The sequence below is a fragment of the Danio rerio genome, chromosome 5, assembly GCF_052040795.2.
Source record: "Danio rerio strain M-AB ecotype USA chromosome 5, GRCz13ab, whole genome shotgun sequence".
Taxonomy (NCBI): Eukaryota; Metazoa; Chordata; class Actinopteri; order Cypriniformes; family Danionidae; genus Danio; species Danio rerio.
In genome coordinates, this window is record NC_141025.1 from 71,126,168 (window position 1) to 71,146,308 (window position 20,141).

Here is a 20,141-nt window from a genome sequence, read left to right on the forward strand (position 1 = left end):
TTTAAATGACATTTTAGAACGACAACGATTTGACATCCACAGTGGCGTGTAGCATTTCTGAGCAGCCCTCTTTCCTCACTACCGCAAAAAACGCACATCACGTGACCTCACACACACACAGAGACAGAGACGCACACACAGCCATGCGCTCGAGACAGCGGGTCCAGGCAGTCAGAGGATCAGTAGACTGCTTCAATCTTTTACTCACTTGTACTTAGTCATTTTAGCGAACACCTCAGATACTGTTGGCTGGTTTCTGTTGGTTGTGCACCTTTTTTTACCGACGCCATTATAACGACACAGATCACTGCCTATTCACGAGTCCTGCAGAAAAAGTGACTGACAGGTGGTAATTATGTGTTTAACTTGCCTTTATTCTATTACTGTATGATTTGTTTATGGGTAAAACAAAGACCATGCAGGTCAGGAAGTTTAAACGTTACAAATAATTAATTCGTTATTAATTAATTAATTTTTCATAATCAAAAATCGAATCGAACCGTGACTTCAAAATCGAACATGTAATCGAATCGAGGATTTGGAGGATCGTGACACCCTTAGTTAGTGTGGATGGGGGAAAACGGAGACATCTGGAAACAGAGACATAGCTGCTGATTGGGGGTTTTCCTCATTATTAAGTGCTTAAAGTTCAGTCTTGCATCCTTTCCTGAAGTTCAGACTTTGCAAGTTGGATGTGGAAAACAAACTCCCGAGGACACATCAGGTAAAAACAGTGTGCTTTATAATGTCATTCACATGCCACTGGCTACTTACCAAAAAAATGAAAAAACGATAAAAGGAACTAGCTATTATCATTTTGATATTAACTGAAAAGACGTTAAGAATGTTGAGACGTCGTGTAGCTACATATTTATATGAGCGTCATCTTCACTGTGTGCATATTTATTACAAAACGGAGCCTATAACATAACTGCCTCGTTTTCAGTAAAAAATACGAAACATAATCCGTCTCTTTTGCTGGATATCAGTTTTAAAAATTAATAATGGCCCTTTTAAAAGTACAATGTGCAATAAGTTTATACAGTATAGGAAATAAAGGCAAGCAATCAGTCAACTGTGCAGAATCAGCGTATGTGGTTAAATACATGAATGTATTAACTTATCTGCGCTCAGCAAAACGTGTTATCTGAGAACAAGTATTAGATTAAAAAGACCATTACATAGTGACAAGATGAAATAAATATCATGTTTAACAACTATTGTGAGATGAGATCCAGCGGAAGATCCTGGATGATCTGTCCAACCTGCGCTGCTATGGCCCAGGGAGGTGCGCTCAAAGCACCCACTGACTGCCTGGAGCTCAGACGTGCTCATATGCTGCAGCGCATGCTAGAGTGTGTGTATGGTAACCTGATGTACGTTTTCAGCAGTGTAGTGTTCAGAAACACAAGTGTCGACGCGAATCGTTGTCATTCTAAAATGCCATTTTAAAATTAAAACGTTTTGTAAACGAGGCCTAATTTATTAACTCTCTTTCACACACACACACACACACTGTTTTGAACATGCAGGTTTAATCATTCAGTCTATCTGTATATCATGTCTCCGGGTGGATTGTTTAGAGCAGAGGGGATGTTAAGGCGGTCCACCCTGTTTTATTTGTAACTGTGTGTTAGTGGCGATAGTCAGGAAGGAGGCGTCAGGACTGTGGGAATTAAGTATGTGTGTGTGATGAGAGCGCAGTTCTCCTTACTCTCCGTGTCTGCTGTGAACAATAGCCATGTCTCCGGTATGGCCGATTATAGGCAGGGTGGGCGGGACAGTGTATTCTTTACTTTCCTGAAAACAGAAATACTGCAGCATGCGGCACAGAGGGCAGGTCTGTCTTCAACCTTTATTTGACATCTCCTTTCCTCAAATAACCATCACTACGCTGACCTTTGTTCATTCGGATGTGAAATTAGTTGGTGTGAGCGATTCACTTGTCCGTTAATGCAAGAGGCAGGCTTAAATGTGCAGAGAAGGGTCAAAGTGATATCACAAAATATAATACATCAAGATCTTATGTTTATATATGCTGATCATGGAAATAATGTAAAAAGATACAGTTGAAGACAGTATTATTAGCCCTCCTGTATATATTTTTTTCTCCAGTTTCTGTTTAATGGAAAGAAGTTTTTTTTTCAACACATTTTTAAACATAATAGAGGAGTACAGGAATGAAAGTAATTTTTCATACTTCATCAAAACTTTGTTTTAAAGGTCCCTAGTAACAAAGAATTCTGGCCCAGATTTGGCATAAAGCTGGGACAGCAGGCATTCATCCGGCACTGGCATACAGCATGTGGGCCAACCATGGCCTGGGTTTGGCAGAGGTGGCACCGTCTATAATGCGGCACACAAGATTTGGGCCAGATGTAAACATAGTATTTGGCCCAGATTTTAAAAATTTATTGTGGGCCACGTGAGTTTGGCCAGTCTTGACCCACATTTAAAATACATTAAAATAATTTTTGATTAAATAAATCAATTTTACCAATCAGGTAACTGAGAAAAAACAAGGCCCATAGTGTGCCTAAAGCGCAACGCTACATAGGTTTATGAATTTCATTGCAATCGTGACATACCAACCTTACTGGCCCAGTTCAGGCCCAGTTATGAGTTATTAACTTGGCTGAGACTTGGCCCAGATATGGTCTGTGTTTGGCCCTTGTCTAGAAGCCAGATTTGGTCCAGTCATGTACCGTAATTCACTGCGGCATGTGGGCCAAGCAAAACCTGATTGTGTGGGCCAGAGCTGGGCCGGAGAAATTTTGCTATGTGCTGTATGTAAGTTTAGCCTTCTGAAGCATAGTAATACCATAATATGCAGATGTTTAAGAAACATGCTAAGTGAGGATTCTTGTTTGTCTGAAAAGCAATGCTGAAGTCAAAAATTCTACTTTGAAAATGTGCTTTCCATACCCGTATGTCTGTGTTTGTTTTGGTTCCTTTAACCCACCAACTTCCAGTTTAGCCAATTATATTTCAGCACCCCGGGTTGCCTTGATGGAACACAGTGTATTTTGTTTTGTCATTCATTCAGAAAGGCTCTCAAAGCATGCGCCAGTGACCGAAATGCTCCTCCGGTGGACAGTAGCAGACTTCAAGACACAAGCTGCATCTCAAATCGCATACTTAGGCACTATTCTACGCCATTTTGTTGTATAATTAGTGTTAGTAGTGTGTTCTCACTGAAAACTCTAAAAATAATAAGAGCTCTTTAATTACCTGGATGATGCACTCATTCAGCTGGTAAACTAAAGTGTGTAATGATGGACATTTCACGCACTCAACGACTGCAGGTTTACTCGCGTACTGGAAAGGGGGGGAGCTTTCGGGTGCACATGTTGGATAATTATTTATTTTGATGGTGAAGGCAAAATTCTCCTACGAGAGTGATTATAGCTCCTCCCGATGGTGAATGCTGTTATACTCATAGCAGGTGTTATTTGATAATTCAGTCGTTTATTTCACTGATTTGGCAACCGTCATCAGTAAAACGGTTTGAATTTCCGCTTAGTAAAAAAAACATTAGTGCTTCGTTTGGGACGACACTACATACATAAACTATGCTGGTGAGTGTGTACGTGAATAAGCACATAGTGCATGAGTGCATAGTGTTTAGTGTGCCAGTTGGGACGCAGCTTATGTTTTTAGAAGAAATATATTTTTGCTTAGGTTACTAACTCACAAGTGTGGTCGATAAAACAAGTGTATATATTTTATTATTATATTATATTATATTATATTATATTATATTATATTATATTATATTATATTATATTATATTATATAATATTATATTATATCATATTATATTATATTATATTATATTATATTATATTATATTATATTATATTATTATTATTATTATTATTACTATTATTATTATTATATTATATTATGTTATATTATTATTATATTATATTATTATTATATTATATTATTATATTATATTATTATTATTATATTATATTATATTATATTATATTATATTATATTAGATTAATTTATATTATATTATATTAGATTATGTTATATTATATTATATTATATTATATTATATTATATTATATTATATTATATTATATTATATTATATTATATTATATTATATTATATTATATTATATTATATTATATTATATTTAAACAGTTAACAGCACTCTATTTATGCAGCGCACAAATGGCTGACAAATATAAGGGTACATGTGGGTGTTAACATCCCCCAGAGTCAGGCAATGTTAAAATTACAACACTTATAACAGCCTCAGGGTAAGAAATTCACACTTCTGTCTCCTCCATTCCAGTTCCTGCAGACAAGCTGCGGCTCTACATCTCCTACTGGATAGAGGTGAGATCCTGCATCCAAGCACCGCACCGACCCACTCGTACCGCACAGATCTCTGCTCACACGCACCACATTACAAGACCTCATCATGCTTAACACTGCACTGCTGCTGTAATGTGTTTCCTATCAAAAGGTTGACCTAACAGGATGGCCCTGCGGTAAACATTTACAGGATGTAAACGTTAAGCGGCTGTTAAATGCAGGGTCTCTCTGCGTCGGGGGGCTTACGTCACATGTTAGAGCCTTTAAAGCTGTTCTTTCTCTCCAGAGTAAACGTGCCTGAAAGACTCACTCGAGCAAACACATTCATCGACCCAGCCATCTGCCCATCTCCCTGACAACACCTCACACATACATACACACACACACACACACACTTGAATGTGCGAGTATGATTACATCTCTTTCATGCCCTTCTCCTGCATAACAGCGCATGTGGAACCTGCTTTGAGAATTTTTTATTTTTTTTTCCCTCAAATTTAATGATGTGTGTGTTTGTGTGAGACATATTAGGACACAAATGTGTATAATGACATGGTTATGATAGGTATTACAAGAAAATGGTGACCTATGAGCACATTGCTGATGTCCTAGGCATATAAGGCATATAGAATTAGTTTTTGGTTATTTCAGAAAGGTAGCACTTAATAATAACTACACACGATAAATAGTTTATCAAACATTAGGAAATAGTTAATTCAATATGCCTTAAGAATTAACCTCTATATTAATAGACATTAGTTTATAAATACATCTTAAAATGCCATATCATTGACTTAAAAGCACATGTATAATGTGCCTAATGATTGTTTTTTCATGTTTTGTTAACTCTTGTGTACTGTTCAAATTGACTACGCTTTCGTTATGTTTGTGACTGTTTTTGCCCCATTGACTTCCATCATAACTACATTCTTTGATTGCAAAGCAATGACACCAAATAATCATGCATTCTTGATTGTTGGTGTTTTTCCATGTTGGGAAGAGATTAAACTTTAAATTCCTAGTGTTGATCATCAGTTGGCAGCATTAACCCTTTATGAACCGTTACCACTGAGGGGTACGGTACGGTTCGGTTTGGTACGCTTTTTTTTTTTTACTTTTTATTTAAGATTTTTCGATATATTTATTTTAAAGAACAACCCTTTCCCCAAAAATTTTACGCCTTACACACAAGGGGATACCTAAAAAATTAATAAATAAATAAATAAATTATGAAATTATAATTATAATAATAAAAAAAGAAAATCAATTAAAAAAAATAAGATAATAAAAAATAAAAATAAAAGGTATTGCCATCATAATTACTTCACCGGGGATACATTTGTACGTCAAGTTACATTGTGTTGCATAGTAGTTACTGTACATACAATTACAGTGATGATAAAGTGAGGTTAAGCAATCTCTAAATATACTTATCTAAATATGTTGTAATACTTTTCCACCTCTTTAGAAAAATATCAGTCTTCATTTGTAGACATGCAGTCATTTTTCCCATTACATGGACCTTTTTAAGTCTCTGAATCCACTGAGCCACTTTTGGAGAACTTTCTTCCATCCAATGTACTGTTATCATTTTTTTTTTTTTTTGCAACCAGTAATAATATCCTTAGGACAAATCTTGTTTCCTTAATATTGAACATTTCTTTGGGCAGTGCTCACAGGAAACACATAACCGGATCGAGGGGTATCTCCCTATCTAATATCTTATCTATTTCTTTTTTAACATTTTTCCAAAACTCTTGAATCTTTGGACAGTCCCAAAAAATGTGGGTATGATCTCCAATTTTACCACATTTTCTCCAACACAAAGCTACCGATGGTTCTTTTACATATGTAGATATTACAAAAGGAGTATTAAAGTACCTCATTTTTACTTTTCAATCAAATTCTCTCCACAATTGACTATTAATTCCTTTATGACATCCTTCACATAACTCATCCTCGATTATGGTGTTTAGTTCTAGTTCCAATTTTCCTTTTTACGTGATCGGTATTTTGTACAGTATTATTTACTAGTCTTTTATATAAATGGGAGACGTGATTATTAGCTGGAGTGTTTTTTTTTTTGGTTTGGTACGCTTTTATGGCCAAACCAAACCAGACCACTTTTACGGCAACCTTTCGAAAGGTTAGCAAACACGAGAAAGGGTATCAAAAGGCGGAGCTAGACGCGCAGCTGAACGTATTGGTTTACAGAGATACGTCATTCACTTATGCAACAAGCCAGAATGAAAACAAAAAACCCGCCATGTTTAAAATACACAGCCGAGAGATTACAGCGGAATTATATATACATATAATAACAAGCCATGGTCGATCCGGGCTCAACAACCCTTGTCGTTGTCTTGATGAACAGCCACAAAGCCATGGAGTAGAGCAGAATCTACCCTGTGCTTCATAGTTTTTTACGAGCCAGTCTGAAGCGCAAGGGGTTTCGCTTTCTTGCTTGCGCTCGCCGCGCGTCTATATCTGAAATAACAAACTTCTTGGGCTGATGATAATAACGTGCGCTTGATTATTGACGTGCTTTTAAAACCCGATCCTGTCAGACACTGACAAACGCAAGAGTGAAGCGCGAAAAAAAAGGAGAAGCCGGAAAAAAGAAGCACATTATTTCTTCAGCAAACTTGAACAAACTGCCTTGTTTTAATTTTTATCATCACCTTTTGGACTAATATGAACGAGGAATGATGGAATGACTCTCTAACAGAGGCTACACATGCTGCTGAAGATTGCAGACACAGATGAGAGGTCTTACTGTAGGCTATATTTTGTGTTGTTTTGAACCTAAATAAGGATGAAATGTCTGCTGTGTGTAGTTTTTCTGTAGTTGGTAACATATTGGAGACTGTAAGAGGCTGCATGTGTTTATATATGTTCATTTATTTATTTATTTTATATAATTACAGACGTTATCGTAGGCTATTTTGCGCTGTCATTGATCTGCAGTTATAATCAAATCCTGTTTATAGAAAAGTTAGCAATAAACATTTATACAGAAGTATTTATGTGTGTAAAGCATCTGTTTTGTAAAAAGTGCTTTTCATATGATATGTGAACAACCCGTACAGCTTTATTGTAGACGTTTCCTCGAGCAAGAATGATGCGACTGAAACTTTCTATCATACATCACGCCTACCTAAAGGGTACTCTCGGTAGTGGAAATGCAAGCCTGATAAAGGTGACATGTACCGACCCGAACCGTACCGTACTGTACTACTCAGTGGAAACGAGCCATTAGATTGGCCTGTGCAAAAACATTTCCAGCTTTAATATAGAGTTCTATCCTCCTACGGGGCTTGAGTGTCCACATATGTGGACAGCACATTTTAGCTCTTAGGTGGCTATTTAAAATACTTTGAATGTTTTATATGTTGTTACAGACATACAGTGTCATCCTGCAACTGTCCTACAACATATGAAATGTCCCAAACCCTATATTTAACTGTCCAAAATTGGAAAATAATTTTTTTTTAAATCTCTTATACTTAAAGCAAGTAAAAAAAAAAGTCTATGTTATATATGCATTAAAAACAGTCAGGAAAAAGTGTTTTATGTAAATTGGGACTCCAAGTCCACACATATAATTTTTCTGTAGAAGTACATTATATCAAAACATTATACTTAGATTTTGATTCTAATTAGGTTCCAATAAGTCCAAATAGCAAAGAGAAATAAAAATGCCTGTAAGCAAAACACCTTGGGCCTTAAGAGGCTATGGAGTAAAACAACATATTTTTTGTAGTAAGTGTGTGTATATACACTTACTATGCTCTCAGAGCTAATGGGATTTATTATTTTTATTTTTAAAATATCAAGGTAGGTTAGCGAAGGTCTCGCTCACACTTTCACACACACACTATATCCCATAACTATAACATCTTAAGCCAAAAACTGCGCTTTTTTTACACTGCTACTGATGATCAACAGTAAAAACGACAAATTTGACCTCTTTCCAACAGGGAAAGCCACGAACAATTAAGAATGCATGATTATATGGTGTCATGGCTTTGCATTTGAAAAATGTCATTGTAATGAAAGTCAAAGAGGCAAAAACAGCCCTGAACAAAGCAATAGTCTAATTGCCCAGAGTGCATTGTTGGATTTTTCGATAAATTTCAAAGCATTTTCCTTAAATATGTGTCTAAGTAAGATTTGTCACCAAATTAACTAAATTAATGTGGCCAAATTAACACTCAAAGTAACCCTAGAGTGGATGAAAACATCCCCAACAGCATACAAGGGTTAATGATTCACTTTTTATAACTAAATTAAATACTGCATTATTTACAAACCGGTTACTTAAGATTATTTTTCTCACGATCATTCAGAATACATAAGTGAATGATTAATATACCATTCAAATTAACAATTAAATTTGAAGAGTTTAGATGCAAAAAAATAAAGTTTCATCTAAAATTTTCATCTAAAATGAGCATTTTTTTCAAGCTGTTGTGTGTAGTTTCAGTAACTTTACTTTTAGCGCAAGTAATAGGTTATTTTCATTACCTTTGAAGTGAAATAACTAAACTTTAACATAGGAGGTTAAGAAAAATGCTCTTTTTACAGGAAATTTTCAGACGGTACTTAGAGGTTTTTGCATCTAAACTCTTCATTTATTATAATTCAGGCATTAAGTAGTTACTTTGGATGTTAATAAATGCTTTATTAACTCAACTTCATTCGGTTTTGTGACTTAATCTAAAGTGAGGACTATTTATGCATTGTAAATCCCTTATAAACAACAATTAAAGGCTAATTATCAAATGAACAATAGATCTTTAAAATCTTATGTACAAAAATAAAATTACTGTAAAGTTTAAACATTGCTGAATAACAGGAGTATCTAAAGAATGCATAAAATTGGATAAAACAATATAATCATTTAACAGTATTTTATGAGACAACATTTGAATGTTATTCAGTGATGCTTAAACTGTACAGCAGGTAGCACTTCAGTTTAGGTAACAATTCACACCATTTACTACTGGCTTATTACCTGCCTATTATCAAGATAATAAATGTTGATTAGCACTTTTAAAGTATGATCTTATTTTACATCTCTAATCCTACTCAATACATCAACCCATCTACTATCTTACTTGCTATTAATAAGCAGCTAATTAGTAGTTTATTGAATAAAAAGTCCTAATTATGCTTAATTATTGAATCGTAAATGCAATGTGTAGTATAAACACAATTGGAAGCCTATGGAATGTCCCAACAATTCACTAAAAAAGCTGCATGTGTTACCGTCTGTGTGTGTGTTACACTTGTTCTGGTGGTTTATGAGGACTCTCGATTGGCGTTATGTTGTTTACATTTTAAATACCCTTTATTATATTGCCTTACCCTTACCCCCTCCCTGTTATTATACAAATTTTTCCTTGTAAATCAGCAAACTCAGCACACACACGCTATCTTCATGGGGATTTCCCATATACAAATGATTTTTATACTGCACAGACTTCATATCTGTCCACTTTCCCCAACCCTACCCATCATCCCAACTATTACGAGAAATAAAATCAATTATCTTCATTTTCTTTTTTAATTCTTTGTGATTTTAGCCATTTAGCCACAAAAATGTCCCCACAAGGTCTACATTTACAGGTATTGCTGTACTTACGGGGACATTTGCTCCCCACAATGAAAGGAATACAATCTTCGTGCACAAACACACATATAGGTGTACATGCTCAGTGAGACACACATGAAAGTCAGAGTGAGTATGATTACATACATTTTCTGCCTTTCTCCATCATAACAGTGCATGACACAGAGGTTTCTTAAGAGAGATGGTCTTTTATAGGTGGTCTGATCCCTTTTTCCCTCATATTTAGTGTGACTTTGATGTGTAATTGTATTCTTTGTCTCATATACAAACACACATTGGTATGAATGTGCGAATGAGTGCCATTAAATCTCTTTTATGCCCTTCTCCTGCATAACAGCGCATGATACTGAGGGTTCTTATTTATAGCATGCTTCTTTAAAATAAAACACTTGATTCCTTTTACATTTAAATTTAATGAGGCTGGGTTGTGTAGAGCTTTTTCTTCACTAGGGATGCAACGATCAACCGGTTTCACTATTAACCGCGATTTAATTCGTCACGGTTAATTAATTTGTGAAGGCTTCTCAACACCGTGTTTCTGCATAGAACTAAACTGCTGCAACTTAAAGTCATGCCAACTGAGTGCTAGTACAGTACACTTTGCACACTGGATTAACTATGGCTTAGGTTATTAACTAAAGCCTGTCACATATTGCGTCTTTTGCACGCACAGGTTCGTTATTTCCAATGAAGGCGCGTGACTTGTATATATGGAGCGACGGTCTCGTGCTTTCCAGACGCATCTACTAGTTAAAAAAGAATGCTACGAGCACCCTACACCGAGAAAACAAAATGCAAAATGAAAAATATAAAATGAAAAATACCAAAAATTTAGCTATGTAGTTGATCAAAAGGTTCAGCAGCCTGTGAATAAATTTGTTCACTGTAAAAGGGAAAAACTTATCTATTATGTAACTTACATTTACGTTAGACAAATACTACCTAATCAGATTTTACTTACAGAATAAATCAGTTTTTAGAATTTTTAATTTAGAAATTAGGTTTTAAAATTGTCATGTTTATAAATGTGTAAAACTTCTTTCTGTTAATCCGAAATTGGAGAAAAAAAAAATTGTAATTCAAGAGCGCTAATAAGTCTGACTTGATCTCTATGCAAGTGACCATGATTGCATCTCTTCCCTCCTCCAGCATAACAGCGCATGACACTGAGGGTGCTTTCACACCTGTGAATCAATTCAGTTTTACTGAAACAGGGATTAAAATTGTTACATTGTTGCTCTTTGTTCTTGGTGCTGTTCACTTTCATACTGGAAAGTTTCTGAGGGTGCTTTCACACCTACACTTTTGTTTCGGAACGTATCTCGTTTGCCCAGTTAGCGCGGTTCGTTTGGCATATGTGAACAAGGCGATCGCGCTCTGTTCCGCGCCAAAGTAATCGCTCCGAGATCGCTTGAATGAGGTGGTCTCGGCTCGATTGAAACGAACCCTGGAGCGGTTCGATTGCAGTGAGAAAGCGATCCGATCCGAGCGCGGTTATATCACAGTGTTTTATGGATATGTTATAGGTATACGGCTATATGAAGAGAGAATTATGAGTATGGCGGGAAGTTTCGCGAGTCTCCGGATGCCCGCAAACGAGTGATGATCTCCCGGTAATCTCGCGTCTCCCTCCTGGTCCTCAAATAGGCATCGTCGCGCACCCTTCTCACCCCTCCCCACCGCGTCTCTCCTCAGACACGTCGCGCGCGCACCCTGTCAATCACCACCTCTCCTGACAGCTTAGCAGGACGCTGCAAAATAAACCCTGACACTGACCAATGTGAGGAGAGTTTACTCGCACGTGACTTTTTTTAGCTCTTTTGGTCCGATTAGAAACTTTGCAGTGTGAAAGCGAACCGCTCCAAGAGCAAAGAGCAATAATGTAACAATTGTAATCTCTGTTTCGGAACAATTGAATCGATTCACAGGTGTGAAAGCACCCTAAGTGGACCAAAAGAGCTAAAACAATTCACTTGTGAGTAAACTCGCTCACATTGGTTAGAGTTTTACGGTTTATTTTGCCTTATCTGAGTCCCGCTCAGCTGTCAGGGGTGGTGGTGGTTTGGTGGTGTTTGACAGGGTGCGACGTATTTGAGGAACCAGGAGGGAGACACGCGATTTCCGAGAGATTATCGTTTGCGGGCATTCTGGAATCTCTTTACATTTGCGGGAGACCCCTGAAACTTCCGGGAGACTTGGGATGTCTGTTGAATGACCTCTCGCCCAACTAATAATTCTCTTCACATAGCCTTTTGTCTATTACATATCCATAAAACACTGGGATATAACCGGGCTCGGATCGTATCGCTTTCTCAGTACAATCGATCCGCTCTGATCCGCTCCTCTTCCTCTCGTTTCAATCGAGCCGAGACCACCTCATTCAAGCGATTTCGGAGCGATTGATTTGGCGCGGATCTGAGCGCGATTGGTTGGTTTCACATATGCCAAACGAACCGAGCTAACTGGGCAAACGAGACAGGTTCTAAAACAAAAGTCTCTGGTTTCTCTGAAGAGAGGCTCTTTCATAGGTGGAACCTGCTTTAAGAAGAAGAAAAAAACGATTGATTCCTCTTTTTTTTTTTCCCTGAAATGAATGAGGTCGTGATGAGTAATTGCGTCCTTCCTCTTATGATCACTCCCTCAGATGTGTTATACACTCTGTCTTTGTGTGTGTGTCTGTAGAGAACCGAGTGTCTGTTCAGCCTGGAAGCCTTTTCATCGGAGCAGAAGAGGAGGGTCGTGCAGTGTCTGAGAGACAATATTGACAAGCAGCTCGCCCTGAGGGAAAGAATAGGCCCTGACCAGGTACTAAATCAAATACAAGCACACTCGCTCGCTAAAATAGACACTTGGGCTTGCATTGAACCACAGCCTGCCTGCTTTTTTTTCTCCAGCAGTTATGTAGTGTTATTGCTCAGGGAAGGTAGGGTTTTATTAAACAGCAGTAATGTCTGTAAAATGACCTTGCATTTCGAGAGCTGTTTCTTTTTTGCAATCAGATGGTTTGGTGTGGTGCTTTCTTATTAAAGTCAGTGTAAAGATGTGTTTGCAGCCTGTGCTGCTTCTGTAATGTGATTACACACATCTGAAGTAAACTAGATGTGTGATGAGGACAAAATGTAGGTGGTTTGGTAAATCGGGAATCAATTGGTTTGGTGAAAGATCTCTGTGCATGGGTAAAGGGCAGGAGTTGTCTTAACTTTGATTTCAAGGTGATCTTTTTAACAATAAGTAATAAAAAACATCTTTTAATTAGTATTTTTATCATTTTAATTCATATAAATAGCATGCATAAGTGAAGGAATATTTATCAAAAATTAGTGCTGGGCTTTTATTGATCAAGTTTGAGAATCTGTAACACTTACTGTATGTTTATTTTATTATAAAGAGATCAGATATTTTGTTTAAATATTATAGTTTTTGACTATTCCAACTGTCTTAATAATGTTGGTAAATTAAAATAAAGTGGTAAATAAATAAATCCTAATATTCCTAAAATGTATTGTTAAAAATATTAAATAAATTCAGTAATTAATTATAGATATCGAATGATATGAAACAGGATATCGTATATATATATATATATATATATATATATATATATATATATATATATATATATATATATATATATATATATATATATATATATATTTTTTTTTTTTTTTTTTTTTTTTTTTTTTTTTTTTGCAATGTCACTCAGCCCTATCAAAGACCCAAATGGCATCACTTGTTAAGCAATTGTTTTTTTTTTTTGTTTTTTTTTTTACATTTTCCCAATATAATTTTTCATATTTTTATATTACAATAGGATGTTTGGTGATATGGTTGTATCATTAAGATGCTAGTTTATTTTTTAAAAATGTTTGTATTTATTTATTTATTTATTTTTTCATTTTAATTTGTGCTTTTTAATTGTGGTTTTGAATTTTAAATCATAGTGTCTGTAAAATTTTTGAAAGATATTTTAGATAGTTTAAGGAGTTTGGAGGACATTTAAAGGGTTTTATATACTATATGTGTATTTTATTTTATTATAACATAAAAATACAAACATAAATATTTTTATTTATATTCCAATTTTGAGTTTTATATATAAAATAACAACAAATAAATGTAAACATATATACTAAATTAATGATTAATTAAAAGAACATTTTATTTTATCATTTTTTTTTATTAATAAAATTATTTTCATTTAATTTTATTCTCTTCTTTTATAGAAGATTAGACTGTTTTTGTGACTCGTTTGTGACACCAGTAACTTGATGTATTAAGAAAAAAAGGTATTAAAAATCCTAATGGCATCACTTGTTGAGCTCATTTCTTTTTACTTTTTCCTAATATAATTTTTTATGTTGTCATATTACAATAGGATCCTGGGTCCAGTGATATGGTAGTATCATTAAGATGCTAGTATATTTTTAATAATGTTTTCGTTTAGTTGTTTCATTTTAATTTGTGCTTTTTAATTGCGGATTTGTCTGTAAAGATTTTTAAAGATATTTTAGATAGTTTAAGAGGTTTAGAGGACGCTTGAAAGGTTTTTATATACTATATATTTTTTTATTTTAATATTACATAAAAATACAAACTTAAATAGTTTATTTATTTTACGATTTTTAGTTTTATACATACAATAACAACAAATAAATGTACAACTATATAGTTAATTAATGATTAATAAAAATAATATTTTATTTAATCTTTATTTAATTTTTAATTTAAAGACGTATTAAAGACCCAAATGCCATCACTTCTTAAGCTAATTTTTTAACAATTTCCTCAAATAATTTTTGATATGTTCATATTACTTTAGGATGTTGGGTCCAGTTATATAGTAGTATCATTAAGATGCTAGTATTTATTTTTTTTAATAATGTTTCGACTTATTTATGTATTCATTCATTCATTTATTATTTATTTATTTATTTGTTGTTAATTAATTAATTGATTTTTATTTTAAAGTTTATTTTGTTACTGTGCTTTATAATTAAGGTTTTTTTTTAAGTTTCTGAAGTTTTTTAAAAATATATTTTAGCTAGCTTAAGGTTGTTTAGGGGAAGTTTAATTATTTTTTTTATATATTTATTTTAGTATTAAGTAAAAATACAAACAAAACAAATTTGTTAATTTAATTTCTAATTTTGAGTATTATATATATTAAAACAAATAACAAATAAATGTAAAATAAATTAATGAATGTTAAAAAATATATAGTTAATTAATAGAAAATATTTTATTGTATTTTACTGTATATATCAATTATTATTTATTCATTTTTTATTATTCTTTTTTTTCTAAAGCTACTTTTTATCATTTTAAATGATCTTTTGGATGAAATGTCTCATCTAAATTGAAATAGCTTTTAATCAGAATTATCCACCACATCCTGCAATAATTAGATTTCAAACATATAATGACCTAGCCACATTACATAAAAATGCCATATGAAACACATTCAAACTGGACTCAAAGCCACCAAGCCCAATTCTGTACCACTGTAAACCCACTCAGCCTTCATTTGTGCTGACTTTAACAGGCAGATAGCAGATGCTCTCTCCACTCCATAGAGAGCATGTACGAGTTCAACATAATGTTTGTTCTTCTGTTTTTTCATTCTCCCTCTCTCTCGCTTTCTCCACTGGGTGGGCGAGTGACATCAGGAGAGCAGCGACATCATCATCAGACTAGCACAAACAGACACGCGCATGTGACGGCGTGAAAGAAAGACAGTGTAGAGAGTGTAACACGGCTGTTGTAATGCGTGCCAGTATGACGGAGGGCTACAGTACTTGTTGGTAAGGGCCAGACATTGCAGCTTTACAGAGGTGAGGGCATTCGATTGGTGACTAATCTGTATGTGTTTTGTGGAAAGCAAGATTTTTTCAGCTTTTTTGTGTGCATTTTGATTTGTTTGCTGTGGTATTTCAGAATAGTTTGCTGTTCTTTATGTTGAAATATTGGAGTAGTTCCATACTGTAACAGGGTATAGAAAATGTAACTGCAGTGTGAAGTTGGTGTAAAATATATTGTATACTGGTTGTTTAGTAAAGATGGAGTTGTGGCATGTTGTTATCTGCTCATGTCAGTAATTGTTGTTTACCTGCGGGTGCCAGATCCTCTGCTCTGTGTGTTTTAAAGAGCTGCTGTGTTTGTGAGTCAGTCGCACCGCATGCAAACTACTTTATAAGCTGATAAGATATGTATGGCACATGAATACATTAACCTTTTGCTTTACGGTCTAGAGATGTAGAATACAATTCTTAAGGTTTTTTCTTCTTCTTTTTCATTTTCTCCGTCTGCTTTTTCCCGTTCCCTGTGGAGCAGTAGAACACAATGCTCAATATAATCCAGTATTGATGTTTCGTTCTCTAGCATTTGCTCTCTCTCTCTCTCGCTCGCTCTCTTTCTCTCACAGTTCAATTCAGTTCAATTTGCTTTATTGGTTTGACAGTACTATTTTCTTTACGGTATTGCCTAAGCATTTTAGCTATGTATAAGGAATATGGAGTATATTAACATTATTAACAACAATAACATACAGTTGAAGTCAGAATTATTAGCCCCCCTGAATTATTAGACCGCTTATTTGTTTTTTCCCTAATTTCTGTTTAATGGAGAGACGTCTAAACACGTCTAAACATAATATTTTTAATAACTCAGTTCTAATAATGGATTTATTAAATCTTTACCATGATGACTTTAAGTAATATTTTACTAGATATTTTTTAAGACATTTCGATAAAGCCTAAAGTGACATTTAAAGGCCTAACTTGGTTAATTAGGTTAACTAGACAAGTAAGGGTAATTAGGCAAAGTATTGTACAGTATAACAGTGGTTTGTTCTGTAGATTATCGAGAGAAAATATAGCTTAAAGGGGCTAATAATTTTGTCATTAAAATGGTGTTTAAAAAATTAAAATCGGCTTTTATTCTAGCTGAAATAAAACAAATAAAATTTTCTCCAGAAGAAAAAATATTATCAGACATGCTGTGAAAATTTCCTTGCTCTGTTAAACATCATTTGGAAAAAAAATTTAAAAAGAAGAAAAAAATTTGAAGGGGGCTAATAATTCTGACTTCAACTGTATGTAATAAATGAGAAATGTAATATATTTACATCATTATTGATAACAAAATGCAATAAATGAGGAATAAATGACAGTACTGTTTTCTTTACAGTATTACACAGCATTTTAACTACTGTATAAAAATACGGAGTATATTTGCATCATTAACAATAATAACATATGTAATAAATAATAAATGTAATATATTTACATCATTGATGAAAACAAAATGCAATAAATGACAAATAATTGACGGCACTTTTTTTATTTACGCTATTGCCAAAGCATATTAACTATGTATAAAGAATATGTATTTACATCATTAACAATAATACATATTCAATAAATGAGAAATGTAATATATTTACATCAAAAATTATAACAAAATGCAATAAATGAGAAATACATGACAGTACTTTTGTCGTTACAGTATTGCCAAAGCATTTTAACTACTGTATCTATAAAGAATATGGAGTGTATTTACATCATTAACAATAATAACATGCAGTAAATGAGAAATGTAATATATTTACATCATTAATGATAACAAATTGCAATAAATGAGAAATGTAATAGGCAACGCAGTGGCGCAGTAGGTAGTGCTGTTGCCTCACAGCAAGAAGGTCCCTGGTTTGAGCCTCGGCTGGGTCAGTTGGCGTTTCTGTGTGAAGTTTGCATGTTCTCCCTGCGTTCGCGTGGGTTTCCTCTGGGTGCTCCGGTTTCCCCCACAGTCCAAAGACATGCGCTATAGGTGAATTGGGTAAGCTAAATTGTCCGTAGTGTATGAGTGTGAATGAGTATGTGTACATGTTTCCCAGAGATGGGTTGCGGCTGGAAGGGCATCTGCTGTGTAAAAACTTGCTGGATTAGTTGGCGGTTCATTCCGCTGTGGCGAACCCGGATTAATAAAGGGACTAAGCCGAAAAGAAAATGCAAATTAATTGAAATGAGAAATGTAATATATTTGCATCATTAATGATAACAAAATGCAAAAAATGAGAAATAAATGACAGTACTGTTTTAATAACGGTATTGCCAAAGCATTTTAACTACTGTATATATAAAGATTATGGAGTGTATTTACCTCATTAACCATAATAACATTTGCAGTGAATAGGAAATGGAATATATTTACATTATTAACAATAATAACATATGGAATAAATGAGAAATGTAATATATTTACATCGTTAATGAAAACAAAATGCAATAAATAAGAAATACATGACAGTACTATTGTCTTTACTGTATTGCCAAAGCATTTTAACTACTCTGTGTTTTACGAATATGGAGTGTTTTTACATCATTAACAATAATAAAATATACAATAAATGAGAAATGTAATATATTTACATCGTTAATGAAAACAAATTGCAATAAATGAGAAATAAATGACAGTACTATTGTCTTTACTGTATTTTGCCAAAGCCAAAGCATTTTAACTACTGTATAAAGCATTTGGAGTATATTAACACCATCAACAATAATCAACAACAATGTATTATATTTGCATCAACAATATTAAAATGCATCAAATAAGAAATTAATGACAGAAAAAAATAACTAAATACTATAAATACCAATAAAAAAGGAAAAATACCCCCAGACAATGCCACTGTTATTAATAATAGTATTAGCAATTGTAAAGAGTGTGTATTGTTTAAAATAAGGCAGATGAATTCAGTGTGTTAGTCATTTCTTATGGTGTTAAGGGTGTACACATATTTCGCAGATAGTGTGGCTGTTATGTTGTATTGACGTTTCTCTGAGCCATTTTGATTAAAGAATTAAATCATTTAATGATTATCTCTCACTCTCTCTCTCTCTCTCTCACTCTCTAGTAATTTATTCTTAATGTGCTTCATTCAGATGATAATTGTAAAGATTTTGGGTTGTTTTACAGCTTTTCCATGTGATCAAAATAAAAAAAAATAGTTTCCCTACAAATTATTTTAAAAGTGTGATCTGGTTTTAAACAAAACCCCAATATAAATTTTCATTGCTTGCTTGCTTCCCTGCTTTCTTTCTTTCTAGCTTTCTTTTTTCTTTCTTTCTTTAATGCACCTGGCTCACAGACTGTTTTTCCATCTTTAAAATATTAATTTATTCATTTTCTTGTCGGCTTAGTCCCTTTATTAATCCGGGGTCGCCACAGCGGAATGAACCGCCAACTTATCCAGCAAGTTTTTACGCAGCGGATGCCCATCTCTGGGAAACATCCACAAACATTCACAAACACACACTCATACACTATAGACAATTTAGCCTACCCAATTCACCTTTACCACATGTCTTTGGACTGTGGGGGGAAACGGAGCACACAGAGGAAACCCACGCGAACGCAGGGAGAACATGCAAACTCCACACAGAAACGCCAACTGAGCCGAGGCTCGACCCAACGACCTTCTTGCTATCTTTAAAATAGCTAAAGTGTATTTTTACACACTCTTAGTACATCTGCGCCATTCGCTTTAGACCGGGAGTAAGCAAACATTGTCCTGAGGGGCCAGTGTCCTGCAGAGTTTAGCTCCAACCTTAATTAAACACACCTGTCTATAGCTTTCTAATGATCTGAAAGACACAGGCTGCATCCGAATTTGCATACTTCCATACTATATAGTACTATAAAAACAGTATGCGAGCCGAGTAGTATGTCCAAATTCTTAGAATTCAAAAAATCGTATACAAGAAATACCTGTATGACTACCTCTGACGAGATTCTGAAGTGCGCATCTGATTTACGCTACACTATCCCATAATGCACCGCAGGGGAATTTGTCACGTGATCGTGACAAAATGGCCGATGTAGGACGTTCAAGTTCCATTCATACTACTCCCATTGATGCTGTATAGCATGTACTTTTCTAAAGGCAGAGTAGCAAATTCAAATGCAGTACCTACTAAGTAGTACACGATTTCAGACGCAGCCACTGAGGATTCAGGTGTGTTTGATAAGGGTTAGAGCAAGAGTCTCCCGTAGACCGGCCCTCCAGGATCGAGTTTGCCCATGCCTGCTTTAGACCATGTGCATAGATCAATAAAATAGAGCCCTAAAAAATTCTCAATATTTCCAGAAACATGGTGTGTTGATAAGAAAGT

At 34.5% G+C, this 20,141-nt stretch overlaps 1 protein-coding gene across 5 annotated transcripts in view; it reads left to right on the forward strand.

The window, feature by feature from the left end:
* The window catches only part of rgs3b (regulator of G protein signaling 3b), a 116,199-nt gene that overhangs the window by 77,466 nt on the left and 18,592 nt on the right, over positions 1-20,141 (forward strand). For all 5 annotated transcript variants that reach the window (XM_087254383.1, XM_087254384.1, XM_087254385.1 and 2 more), the window contains 2 exons: positions 4,312-4,355; positions 12,652-12,774. In XM_087254383.1, the coding sequence (XP_087110509.1) occupies positions 4,312-4,355; positions 12,652-12,774 (167 nt within the window). The remainder of the gene's footprint in view (positions 1-4,311; positions 4,356-12,651; positions 12,775-20,141) is intronic.